This window comes from Aptenodytes patagonicus, chromosome 5, assembly GCF_965638725.1.
Source record: "Aptenodytes patagonicus chromosome 5, bAptPat1.pri.cur, whole genome shotgun sequence".
NCBI lineage: Eukaryota > Metazoa > Chordata > Aves > Sphenisciformes > Spheniscidae > Aptenodytes > Aptenodytes patagonicus.
Window position 1 is genome coordinate 53435086 of NC_134953.1, and position 11448 is coordinate 53446533.

Consider the following 11448-nt stretch of genomic DNA (forward strand, 5'->3'; position numbering starts at 1 on the left):
CTTTAGCAGGGATGTGCTGGAGAGGCTGGGCATCTGCCAGCACCCAGTGCCCTGGGAAGCACTGGCTGTGGCCTCGTCAGTCTCCTGGGCATGTGGGTAATATATATGCTGATATCCTCCCCTTCTTTCTGTCCTTGCAGGATATTCTACGTGTCGCATGACTCCCAGGACCTAAAGATCTTCAGCTACATTGCCAGGGATGGGTCTAGCAATGTCTTCAGGTGCAACGTCTTCAAATCCAAGAAGAAGGTAAAGGTCTTGGGATGCTCATCCCGCTGTCGGTGGTCTCGGTGGGGCGGCTGGGGCAGGACCCTGTGGCACTGCATGGCAGCAGGCAGCCCAGAGCACTGTGGTGATCTGAGCTCTGGTGCCTGCGGCTGTGCTCAGTCCCTGCAGCAGCGCACAGAGACCCCTGAGAGCTGTGCCAGGCTGGGGAGGGCACCAGGCAGGGCAGCTGAGGTTACGCTCCTCCTCTCTTTACCCACCGCAGAGCCAAGCCATGCGCATTGTCCGGACTGTGGGGCAGGCGTTTGAGGTCTGCCACAAGCTGAGCCTGCAGCACACCCAGCAGAATGCAGACGGGCAGGAGGACGGAGACAGCGAGAGGAATGGGGATGACCTGGATGTCCCAGGTACTCTGTAAGGGTGGAGGCAGGGGTGGCATGGGGGTCCTGGAGCCTGACAGACGCGGTCTGCAGGGTCACTGTCTTCCCACACTGCTACTTGCTGGCTGACACCTGCGGGGAACGGATTTGCACAGCAATCTGGCCTGTGGCGCCTCGGGCTCAAGCTGGGATCTTGCCCAGCAAGGAGCCTTCGCTAGGTGTTAGCCATCATCCTCGCAGACATCCCCCTTGCTGGGAGCCCATTAGCAGCGCCCAGGACTCTGCTGGGTGCCTAAATACTCTCCGTGCTCGGCTGCACACGCCGCAAACATTTCCTTGCTGCTTTCACAGAAGAGGCCCTAAGCACAGACCTTCCCAATGTGCTCACGGGGCTGGGTCCAGCTCTCTGCCATGGACCCAGCTCATGGTCCATCACCACCTCTGCAGTTCCCTGTGTGTATGAAGCCGTGCTCGGGATCTTGCATTAAGCTTCCAGGGCTGCAGGCAGCCTGCAGAACCCCCTCCCTTCTCAGCCCCATGGGCGGAGGGTGCAGGGGTGCTCCTGGCCGGGGGCTGCTGGTCCACGCTGTCACCCCGGGCTCTGCAGGGCCCTGGGGAGCTGCTGTGCTCCTTGGTGCCGGCAGCTGTGCTGGAGGGGAGACAGATGTTTTGCAAGAGGTTAGTCAAACACCTCCAGTGCCCGTTGGGATGCTGGCGGGTCCTGCTGCCTGTCCGTGTGTGGGCTGCCTGCTCTGCAGTCCTGTGCTGGGTGCTAGTTCCCCCCCATCCCATCAGGAGCAGCCTGGGCTGTGCCGTGGTTTCCTGCCTGCCTCTGCAACCAGCGCTGTTGTGATGACCTAATCATTGGGCTGTCCTGGACCGGTCATTGTTTGTTTTTCCTCAGTGCAATGTCCCAGCCACGATATGCAGTTCCCTGGGGATTTCTGAGCATCTGGTGGTTTTTTTTTTCCCCCCCATAATCTCTTGTTTACCTTTCTTTAGCTTTCTCTGTCTTCTGCTCTCGATAGCCCGTTTCTCCCACATCAGGGGTTTTGGCTTCTGTTCCCCAGGTTTGGTGTGCTGTGGCTGGGTGTGTTTTCAGCTGCAAGACCCATCCCGGGTGGCGGCAGAAAGTGCTCTGTACCTGCTTCCCCCCTAGAGCTGGAGGGTGGGTGGCATGGGGGCGGTGGGGACAGGTGGGCATCACTCGCCATACCGTGGATGCCTCGTAGCAAGCTCCTGCTCCAAGCGGGCTGTGCTCTGCTCTTGACGCTGCTCCCGCAGCCTGTCGCCTTGCCAGTGCGGAGAGGGGGGCTGCCTCGGCGGAGGAGACGGACATCGATGCTGTGGAGCTGCCGCTGCCCGGAGCTGACATCCTCGACTTCAGCCGTGGCGTGACCGACCTTGACGCCGTGGGCAAGGAGGCGAGCACCTATGCTGACACCAAGGTGCGTGGGTCCCTGCCCTTCATGCTCAGGGCACAGCGTGGCCCTGGCTCCGTGGCTCTCATGTGCATCCCAGGGGCCCGGGTATCAGGAGGGATTGTGCAGCATTCCCCAGCTCCTGGATCAAAGCCATCTGCCACCACAGGGCTGCCCTTTGGCTCGGAGCCCAGGGCACTCCCGGAGAGAGCCGTGCCGAGGCTCAGCTATGTGCAGCCACACGGAAAGTGTCTGGGGCAGAGCTGATAGGGATTTTTTTTCCACAAAAAAAGAAAAAAAAAAACCCTTTTTTTGATACAGTGGAAATTCCCATGGGAAGCATCAGCCTTTTTGGGAATTTTCTACAAAAATATTTGGGCTTTTGTCAAAACTGAAAAAATACTGTCTTCAAAGTTTTTCAGCACCCCTAGCAAAGCGTGTGTTTGCTTTGAATGCAGCAGCTTCTTTCCTGGGTATTTTGGGGGGCTGCTCTGTGCCACAGCCCGTGTGCGCCTGGCGGCTCTTCATGGTGAGGGGCATGAGTTCACGCTTTTAACGCCGGTGTTTTGCAGGGCTGCCTCCACCCTGAAGATATTCTGACAGCATCACCCAAGATGCTGCTGCCCTCGTCTGCCCAGCTGCCTGACCTGGGAACACCCCTCTCTGCCCACCACCAAATGCAGCTTCTCCAGCAGCTCCTGCAGCAGCAGCAGCAGCAGACGCAAGTGGCCGTGGCACAGGTTCTCCTCTCTGCTCTTTCCTGGGGGCAGTGGCAGGGCTGGGGTGAGCTACTGAGCCCCTTGGTGCCAGAGCATCCCCTGCCTGGAGAGGGGCAGACGTGGGTGGGGACCCGACCTGAGCTGGGGTGGACCCCGACACCAGGGCGTGGGAGCAGGCCGGGCAGTGTCCCCTATCTTCTGCGGCACAGCCTGCTCTGTCACACCTTCCCGGCATGGCTCGCTGTGCCCTTGCTCCCAGCGATGGCTCCGTTAAGCCCGGATGGATTAGCGTTAGGTCTACATGCCACCAGCTTTCTTGGTCCCTTGGCCCCTGTGTTATTGCAAATGCCTGGCCTCAGCGTTAGCCCCTGCCGACTCATTCTGCATGCAGGTATTTCTCGTTTAAGCAGCTCTGGCCACTTTACCCAACTCATTACCTTAGCTTTAGTTGTTCCCTGACCCTTCCCAGAGCTCTCTGCAATTGCTTGACTTTCTTCCTGGCCTGAGCAATTGGCTCCAGCAGCCTTTCTGTACTTTCCCATGGCTTTCCTCTTCATGCATCAGAAAATCAGTATTGGTCCTTCTGGCTGTGCTGCTGCCCCAAGAGCCTGCATGCCTTCTGGACTCACGGGCTCGGGAAGTTGCTTTCCCCTCTAGAAGAGGGACCTGCGTCCTCAGGGGATCCTTTATGTCTGCTCAAGTATAGTGTTGCTACAGGCAAAGCTTGCCAGGCAAAGCCGGGTCCCTCTGTGGTAGGGACCGATCACCTTCAGTAGTTCCCAGTCTTTGTGTACCTGCAGAGCCTTGCAGTGGTGGTTTCTTTTTCCTCCTACTTCCAGATAAAAAAAAATCTGAAATCGTGTAACGCCATTTCTTGGCTGTCTCAGGGGATGGCAGCCAGTGGCCTCATCCCCCTCTCTCCAATGGCTGACACCCGGCCCTGGACCTCTGCCCACCCCAGGATGGTTCTTGTCCCGGGAGCTGTCACTTAGCTGCTCTCTAATCCCTTCAGCATGCGCCATGGTGATTTTGTATCATTGTACTTTATTAATGAAAAAGGTGGGCCCTATCATGTCAAATGCCTTTCAGATGACTGAATCTGAACATCAACACCTCTGTCAATGGCACTTGTTATTTTCTCTCAAAAAGTACCGAGTCTGTTTGTCTCTGAACACGTGGTGATGGGCACAGGCTTAATTCCTTACTAACAAAGCCGGGAGATCCACTGTGTTGACCAGGATCTGTGCTTGGTCTATTGCTACGGGGACCATCCTGTAATTATCTGGGCCTCTAATTACCTGGCTGAGGATGAAATGCCATTTAATTCCCTTGTTGACCAGAGACTTGCTTTTGCGGGGCATTTCCAGATACCTGTGAAAGTTCCTTCTCTTGAGCTAAGTCCAGGAGTCCTTCCTGGGTGTTGTCCCCAGGGGTCTGGTGGCACAAGCCACTGCCCCTCTGCAAGACGTGACCTTTGGGCTCTGCTCGCATCTTCTCCCGGCGTCACCTGGGCCCTGCTGCAGGCGCCTGTGATGGAGACAGCTATCCAGCTGTGAGGAAGGATGACTTCCAGGCTGACGCTGCCAGCACCGAGCTTTGGCACCCGCTTAGCATTTAATTGCAATTCCATTTCTGCTAGCTAGGCTCAGGGTCTCTGCTTCACCCACCATTGTTAAGCAGAGGGCCCCGTCCCACTGTGCTGCTGTGCCCCACTGTCCCACGGCTGGCAGGAGGAGGAGGAGGTGACTCTGACTCCCTGCAGCAGTGGCAAAGCAAGTCCCAGCCCCTTGCCTGGCCTCCTGCCACCCCCTGAGCTTGCTGTGCTTCAACTCTGCCCCGCCAAGGGCACTGCCCCGCCGCCTTGCTGGCTGCAGTCAGGCAGCACAAGACAAAGCAGGCAGCACCTGCCTGCCAGCAGACCCAGCGCTGCCTCCTGGTACCCATCCAGGAGGGCAGGTGGCCCCCAGCTGTGCTGCTTTTGGGGCCCTGCAGCTGCAGCAGCAGCTCACGGGTTTGCACGCTACAGAGAGCTCCCCTTCCCTCTTCCCCAAGTTCACTTTCTAGGCCAAGGTAAAACTGCCTTTTTTTGTTGTTTTTTTGGGGGGTTTTTTTGTGTGTTTGTTTTTTGTTTGGTTTTGGTTTGTTTTTTTTGTTTTGGGGTTGTTTTTTTTTTCCATTAAATCCATGCTTTCCTGGTTCCCCACGACCCTGGTTGGCTCAGTCCTTGCTGGAGAGAGGAGCGCTTGTAAGAGCCATGGGTGGGTGACAGGAGGGGATGCTGAGCTGGTGTGGCTCCCAGGTGGCTCTGCACTGCTGTCCCCTTGTCCAGAGTATGCTCTTGGGGCTCTCCTTGCTCGAGCTCAGAGCAGAGAGCTGCCCCTGGGCAAGGGCTCCTGGCTGGTCTCACCCAGCAGCGTCCCGCCCTCCCTGGGACATGGTGCTGGTGATATAGATGCTTGCATATGGGTAGTTATGCCAAAATCAATGGACATCTTGCCTGTGGACTCCCACTGGCTAACATCCAGGCATTGCTTCGCAGGGCCAGAATGAGCAGCCAGCTTGCGTCCCCAGAGCCACCATGTCTCAGAAGCGCTCTGCCATCTGTGTTGCTCCAGGCGTGTTGTGCCTGTTGCAGCCAGAGCCGCCTGCAGCTCCAGGGCAGCTCTGATGCTCTAGTCCCTGCTAGCAACAGATGCCGCTGGCAGGACCCTGCCTTGTGCAAAACAGTGTCTCTGGGAAACCTGCCTGGAAAGACAGCTCGGCCAGGGCCAGCTCGCGGCGCATGGCTGCACCCTCGTGCACCTGCAGCACCATCCAGTCAGTAGAGTGTGTCTTCTCTTCTGCATCCATCTGGCTTCCTCCTGGTCTGCCCTTTCCTCATGCATTCGCAGCACATGTGCATGACTGACGGTTCGGTCAGCACCGCCTCCCTTTGCCTCAGGCTTTTCCATCAGAGAGACCAGGGGACCATGCGCTGGATTTGCTGAGCGTGCTGCCTGCCCCCGCTCTCCTCATCATGTCTGCGGGTACTCACAGGGAATGGCTTCTTCATCAAATCATTTGGTGGGATGCTGGTGAGCCCTGGTAGAGGAGCAGGGATAGCTGAAGTCGAAGCTCTCAGCCCTTGAGCAGCACCTCCCACACGCTCACCCACTCTCTCCTGTCACACAGGTCCACCTGCTGAAGGACCAGCTGGCCGCAGAGGCGGCAGCACGGCTGGAGGCCCAGGCTCGTGTGCACCAGCTCCTGCTCCAGAACAAAGACTTGCTGCAGCACATCTCGCTCCTGGTCAAACAGGTGCAGGAGCTGGAGCTGAAGCTGGCAGGGAACACCACCAGTAAGCACTCCTGCCCCTTCCTCTCCCCTCACAGCTAGCCGGGTCTGTGGAGGACATGCGTGTGGGGGTTTCCCGTGGGATTTTTGTGCATTTCCAGTGGTTTTATGTAGGGGAGTATTAGTGCCCTTCTGGCCTGGCTTGTGTGTGTGCGGCAGGGTGCTTGCATGCAGCATGGGAGGGGGCATGGGGAGGGTTGTATGGACAGGCAGTCACGTACGTCCATCAGCTGTATGTCCGCTTTCCCCAGTGGCTGCATGGTCTAGACCAGCTCCTTGCCTGCCCAAGAGCCCCTCCTTGACCTTCCTCTCCAGCAGACGTGGCCATCAGCTCCCCAGAGGAGCTGGGGTGGGGGACAGATAACTTTTTATGCTGCAAAACTGGCACTTTGCTGGCCAGCAGCAGCTCCTAGCACCAGTGGCACCAAGTGACCCCCTCTAAACGGTGGTGATGGGGAAGTTGACATCCAAATGGCCCCGGACTGTCCTCCTCTGGCCAGTTTGCAGCCAGCCGTGGTGGCCGGGGGACGCCCAGGCAAGCCGGGGTGGCACTGTCTGCTTCTCAGCCGTGCCCTTCTCTTGCAGCAGGCTCCCAGGACAGTCTGCTGGAGATCACCTTCCGCTCCAACGTCCTCCCCGTCCTCTGCGACCCGACCACCCCGCAGCCTGAGGACACCCACCCGCCGCCACTGGGCCCTGGCTCGGGCTTCCCCAGCACCCTGGGCAGCCCCATAGGTAGGAACGACTGTCTGGTGAAGCTGGAATGCTACCGCTTTCTGCCGGACTCGGGGCCGCCCGCCCCAGAGCCGGCACTGGGCAGTCTGGAGCTCATCAAGTTCCGCGAGTCGGGCATCGCCTCTGAGTACGAGTCCAACACGGATGAGAGTGAGGAGCGTAACTCCTGGTCCCAGGAGGAACCGCCGCTCCTGCTCCATGTCCAGCCCAGGCAGGACCTGGGCGACAGCCTGGAGGATGAGATCGCGGTGTAGGGGTCGCCAGGAGGTGGTGCAGAGCAGCCGGGTCCTGCTGGAGCTGGGGCAGGCCCTGGCCATAGCCCCTGGCCCTAGCAGGGATGGGAGAGCCCAGAGAGAGAGAGGGGGTGGAGGAGGGAGCGCGAGGCTTCCAGCACACGGCTGGGAGTTGTGCGGAGGTGAGGACGGAGCCGTGCCGAGGGGGTGCGCTGGGCATACTGTGCTCCAGCGTGCACGGGCTTGTGTGCTGAGCTGGAGCATCCCTGCTTCGCATCGGATGGCGAGCTGACAGCTGCTTGTGCTACCCCCTGGTCCCCATCCCCCTGCAAGCTGCATTCTGAGGTCAGGCAGAGGCAAGGGACTCCCTGCCAGATTAGCCACTGCTGCTGGTGCTGCTGCAGGGGGGAGCAGTAAAGCAGATGAAAGTTTTTGCTGGGGGAATAAGAAAGCAGGCACGGGGCAGTGAGCGGGGACAAGAGCGACCGAGGAGCCAGCGCAGGGCAGTGAGCAGGGACAGAGCCACTGGCAAGGAGTCCAGCTCTCTGTGTCGTGGAGAGGGTGGGAGATGACGCCAGGGCCGTGCTAAAGAGGTGGTTAGGGTTGGTGACAGTGTACTGTCGGCATGGGTGCGTGAGTGAGAGGTGAGGCAGCGAAGGACAGGGAAACGAGCCTGGGAAGGAGCTGAAGGTGTGAGACAAGGTCATGCAGGGTGGCCGGGTACAGGCAGCTCCTGGCAGAGTGATGGTGTTTGTGGCACTTCCAGGGCATGGTTTGTCCCTGCCTGAGGCAGGTGGAGGGTGCGCAGGCACTGCCTGCTTCTCTCCCAGGCTGTGGAGTGGAGAGGAAGGCACGGCTCGGCGAGGAGCAGGGAGTTAGGGCATGCAGCACGGGGCTGTGGGGTGTCCTTCCCTTGTTGCCCGGTCCGTGGGCTCCTCGGCATGGCTGACAGGTTTCAAAGCCTTTCTGGTGCTCTCAAGTCATATTTTCAAGCACTTCCCTGCACCCACCATCACCACAAACTCCCTGCTTCGCTTTATAGACAAACCCTCCCATTTCCAAGGAGTCGCTTGCCCCTGGGCCAGGGCTGGGGGATGCAGTGCTGGCATTGGGCATGTGCAGGGATGGGCATGCTTGCTGCCTCTCGATGGGGAGCGAACTGCTGGTGTCTGCAGGTGGGCTCCTTCATGTCTCTGGTTTGCACTTCCAGAAAAGTGAATCCAAGATCTCAGGATCCCCCACCAGACCCTGAGATGCCCATGGCTGAGGTATCTGTGGGAGCCTCCAAGGGATCCAGAGCTTGTCTCTTTTCTGCAAGCACATTTATCGGCTGCCTGTTGCTGCAGCCTCTAAGAGGCTACAGCTGAAGGGGTTGAGCCAGTGTCCTGATATCCCCCCTGCTCCTTGTAGAAACACTCGATGAGGTGGGGATTGGCACCATTGTCTTCCTCCCCATCCACCCTCCTATCCTGCTTCTGCTTCGCTTTGTTGCTTCCCTCTGCTCTTGCCTTCACCAGCTCTGTCTCTGCTAGATCTGCCTGTACCTAACCCCTAGCTGAGCATCTCCCAGGCACAAGCTCTTGCTCTCCTCCAGGGCTTAGCCCAGCTGCTGAGGAAGGTCCATTGCTTCTTTCTGCCCTGGTCCCCTTGGGACTGAGGGCTGCTGAGGAGTGAGGTGTGGGTGAGACCCCTGGGGTCGGTACAAGCTGTGCTATGCACCCTCCACCACAGGAGGAGGCTGGATGCTGTGAGGAGCTAGAGAGTCCTAGTAGGAAGGAAGGCCATGTTTCAGTGTCCCTCGCAGTGGCCTGGTGTCCAGGGGAGCCCCTGCACCAGCCACAGAGGGGGCAGAGTGGGAGCGGGTGCTGGTTGGGACCTGGGTGCACCTGTCCTCTGGCCACCAATACTTCCATATGCCCTGTACTGCACCGCTGTGGGCACAGCTGTGTGCCAGCCCCTCTGCTGGGGACCCCGGCACTCTACCCAGAGGGGACGGCGGTGGGTGCCCCATGGGCTGAGGGGCTGCCAGAGCCGCATGGGACCCTGCCAGCGTCCTGCTGCACTGCGGGTGTACATGTGTAAATGATCCTCCTCCTAACTCAGCGCTGCCTCCAAGATGCCTCTCTAGCCTCTCACTTTTGTTATGGACCTTGACTGGGGATTTATAGCTATATTTTTTGTCCTTTCTTTTCCTACAACTGTTGTGTTACTAACTGTTGACTCAATCTATCTGGGAAACGAATCTGTCAATGTAAGTGCACTTAACCCTTGGGTGTTGTCATTAGTCAACTGGCTTTTGCTAAATAAATCTTTCTATTTCTCAAGGCTTTCTATTGTCTCTTCCTTCTTGCTGACTTTCTCTCTTTCTGTACTTCTCTCCCCCTCCACGCTGGGAGCCAGCACCAATGGTGGCATCCCTTCGCCTTGCACAGACCCCCTCCAACCTAAACATCCTCCTCTGCAGGACCCTTGCTTGTGGTGCCAGACGCGGGCTGCCCATGAGAGCGAGGTGCCCTGTATGTTGCTGGGGCTAGAGGGGTTTCAGCCTTCCCATTCAGCCACTGCACAGTGCAGGCTTGTCTGAGGGCTGACCTGACAGCTCAAGGGTGCTGGGGGGGTTCCTGGCATCTGCAGAGTGCTCCACACTGCAGAGATGCTAAGCAGTGCTTTCAGGGGCTCAGGAGATTTTTGGCTGCTGGGGAAAGAAAAGTCAGGAAGAGCCTCTCTTAAAGGATGGCGGAAGTGTTGTGTAGGCAAGAGCAGCAAGCATACAGGGCCGGCTGCTCCTAAAACAATTTATTCTGCTGCTGGCAGGAGTGATGGAGCAGTGCCCTCCCGTGGTGGCCGCCTGGCTGGCGGGGCTACACGGGCACCCTGGGGGCTGCAGCCTCTTGCTCATTGTGCTCCTTCTCCCACAGGGCCTTGAGCCTGCGGTAGTACACCTTGCAGCTGTAGCCCTCCTGGGAGCTGTGCTGGATGTGGGTCTTGACCGACCACAGTGTGGGGAAGACGCGGCAGCATGACACGCACTGGTAGCCGCGCTGGGGTACTGGCTGCCGCCGGGAAGCGGCAAGGATGTCCCGGACTGTGATGCTGGCTCTGCCGCTGGCCAGCCTGTCCCTCTCGGGGGGCTGGGGCTTGTCTGAGGAGCTAGAGGAGGAGCAGACGGTATCCGAGAGGTCATCGGGCTCCTCGGGCTCCTGGGTGCTGGCGGCCAGGCTGGAGGAGAGGCTGCCCAGGTGCTGCTGGGCAGCTCCTTTGGTGCACATGAAGTAGCTGTAGGGTGAGAACCAGGGCCGGTAGATGGTGCAGGTGCGGGCGGGGAGCTCGCTGCCTGATGGGACTGCAGGGCTGCAGGCTGCGGAGGAAAGAGTCTGCAGTGAGTCAGGGTCCCTGCAAGAGCCTGTCCCCCCATGGTGTTGGGAGCAGTGCTGGGGACCCTTCTTCTCTGTCTCCATGGGATGCAGAGATGACTGGCTCTGTCCCAGTACGTCACCCCGGCATGGAGGGTATCATCCCTCCCCCCACGGGATGCAGGGGTAGAGATGGGTGTGGGATGCTGGTGGGCATCGAGGCACCGGCACAGCACAGGGCTCACCCAGCAGCCCACTGGAGCCGTCCCATGGAGAGCTGCACTGGCACGGCAGCAGCAATGTGGGGGCTGAGCTGGCGCTCCCAGGGGCAGCACCCACAGTTTTGAGGATTCCTGCTGGGAAGACATGGGGGAGAAACCGATGTAGCTCAGAGATGGGGTGTGACTGCAGGACCCCCCCAGGTCCCCAGAAAGCACCCACTGCCATGGGAGTTCCCAGTCCCTTTTCCCCACCCGTGCAGGAGGATATGCCCAGCTAAACCCCTCCGCAGCCTGTCTGCCAGCAGGCCCTCGCTGTGCCATAGGAGGCTGAGCGGTGCCGTGGCCATGCCCAGGGGATGCAAGGGGGAGCCCTCCCCACAGGCAGTGCCGGCTGCCAGCACCCCCCACCTGGCCACAGCTGGTGAGCGCCAGGCTCACCAGACAGGCTGGCAGGGCCCCAGGGGCACGGGGCCTCCGGGCTTCTTGTCCTGGTGCCATGGGGCACGGCCCCGATGGAAATGGTGGGCAGGACAAAGCTCTCCATCACCCTCGTGTAGCTGGTGTATGGCTCCTGTGCCATGGTACCCATGCCGTCATCAGCTGACGTCACAAAGGGCTGATGTCACACGTGTGTATGGTGCACAGCAGGATGCTCCTGAGCAGTGGGCTCAGCCCCCAGGGTCTCTGGGGAGCTTGGCCAGTGCAAGGGAACAGCCAGCCTGGGCTGGAGAGGGAGTCTTGGTGGGGTGGGCAGTGTAGAGCCCAGGCTGTGGGTGCCCCCAGAGAACCCCCGCTGCTTCGTGGGTGCCTGGCTGATAAGGCCCCACA

The 11448-nt window shown here is 59.3% G+C and overlaps 2 protein-coding genes across 3 annotated transcripts in view; one reads left to right on the forward strand and one right to left on the reverse strand.

Annotated features, from left to right (window-relative positions):
- Positions 1-9370, forward strand: part of NOS1AP (nitric oxide synthase 1 adaptor protein) — a 43020-nt gene extending 33650 nt beyond the window's left edge. For both annotated transcript variants that reach the window (XM_076339834.1, XM_076339835.1), the window contains exons 5-10: positions 141-249; positions 491-632; positions 1890-2053; positions 2599-2766; positions 5917-6082; positions 6664-9370. In XM_076339834.1, coding sequence (XP_076195949.1) covers positions 141-249; positions 491-632; positions 1890-2053; positions 2599-2766; positions 5917-6082; positions 6664-7067 — 1153 coding nt within the window. In that variant the 3' untranslated portion in view covers positions 7068-9370. The remainder of the gene's footprint in view (positions 1-140; positions 250-490; positions 633-1889; positions 2054-2598; positions 2767-5916; positions 6083-6663) is intronic.
- Positions 9371-9907: 537 nt separating this feature from the next.
- Positions 9908-11164, reverse strand: SPATA46 (spermatogenesis associated 46). The gene is made up of 2 exons (XM_076338038.1): positions 11059-11164; positions 9908-10389 (listed from the first exon to the last, which is right to left on the reverse strand). Exons 1-2 carry the CDS (start codon positions 11162-11164, stop codon positions 9908-9910), a joined length of 588 nt encoding a protein of 195 aa, XP_076194153.1.
- Between the last annotated feature and the right edge of the window lie 284 nt (positions 11165-11448).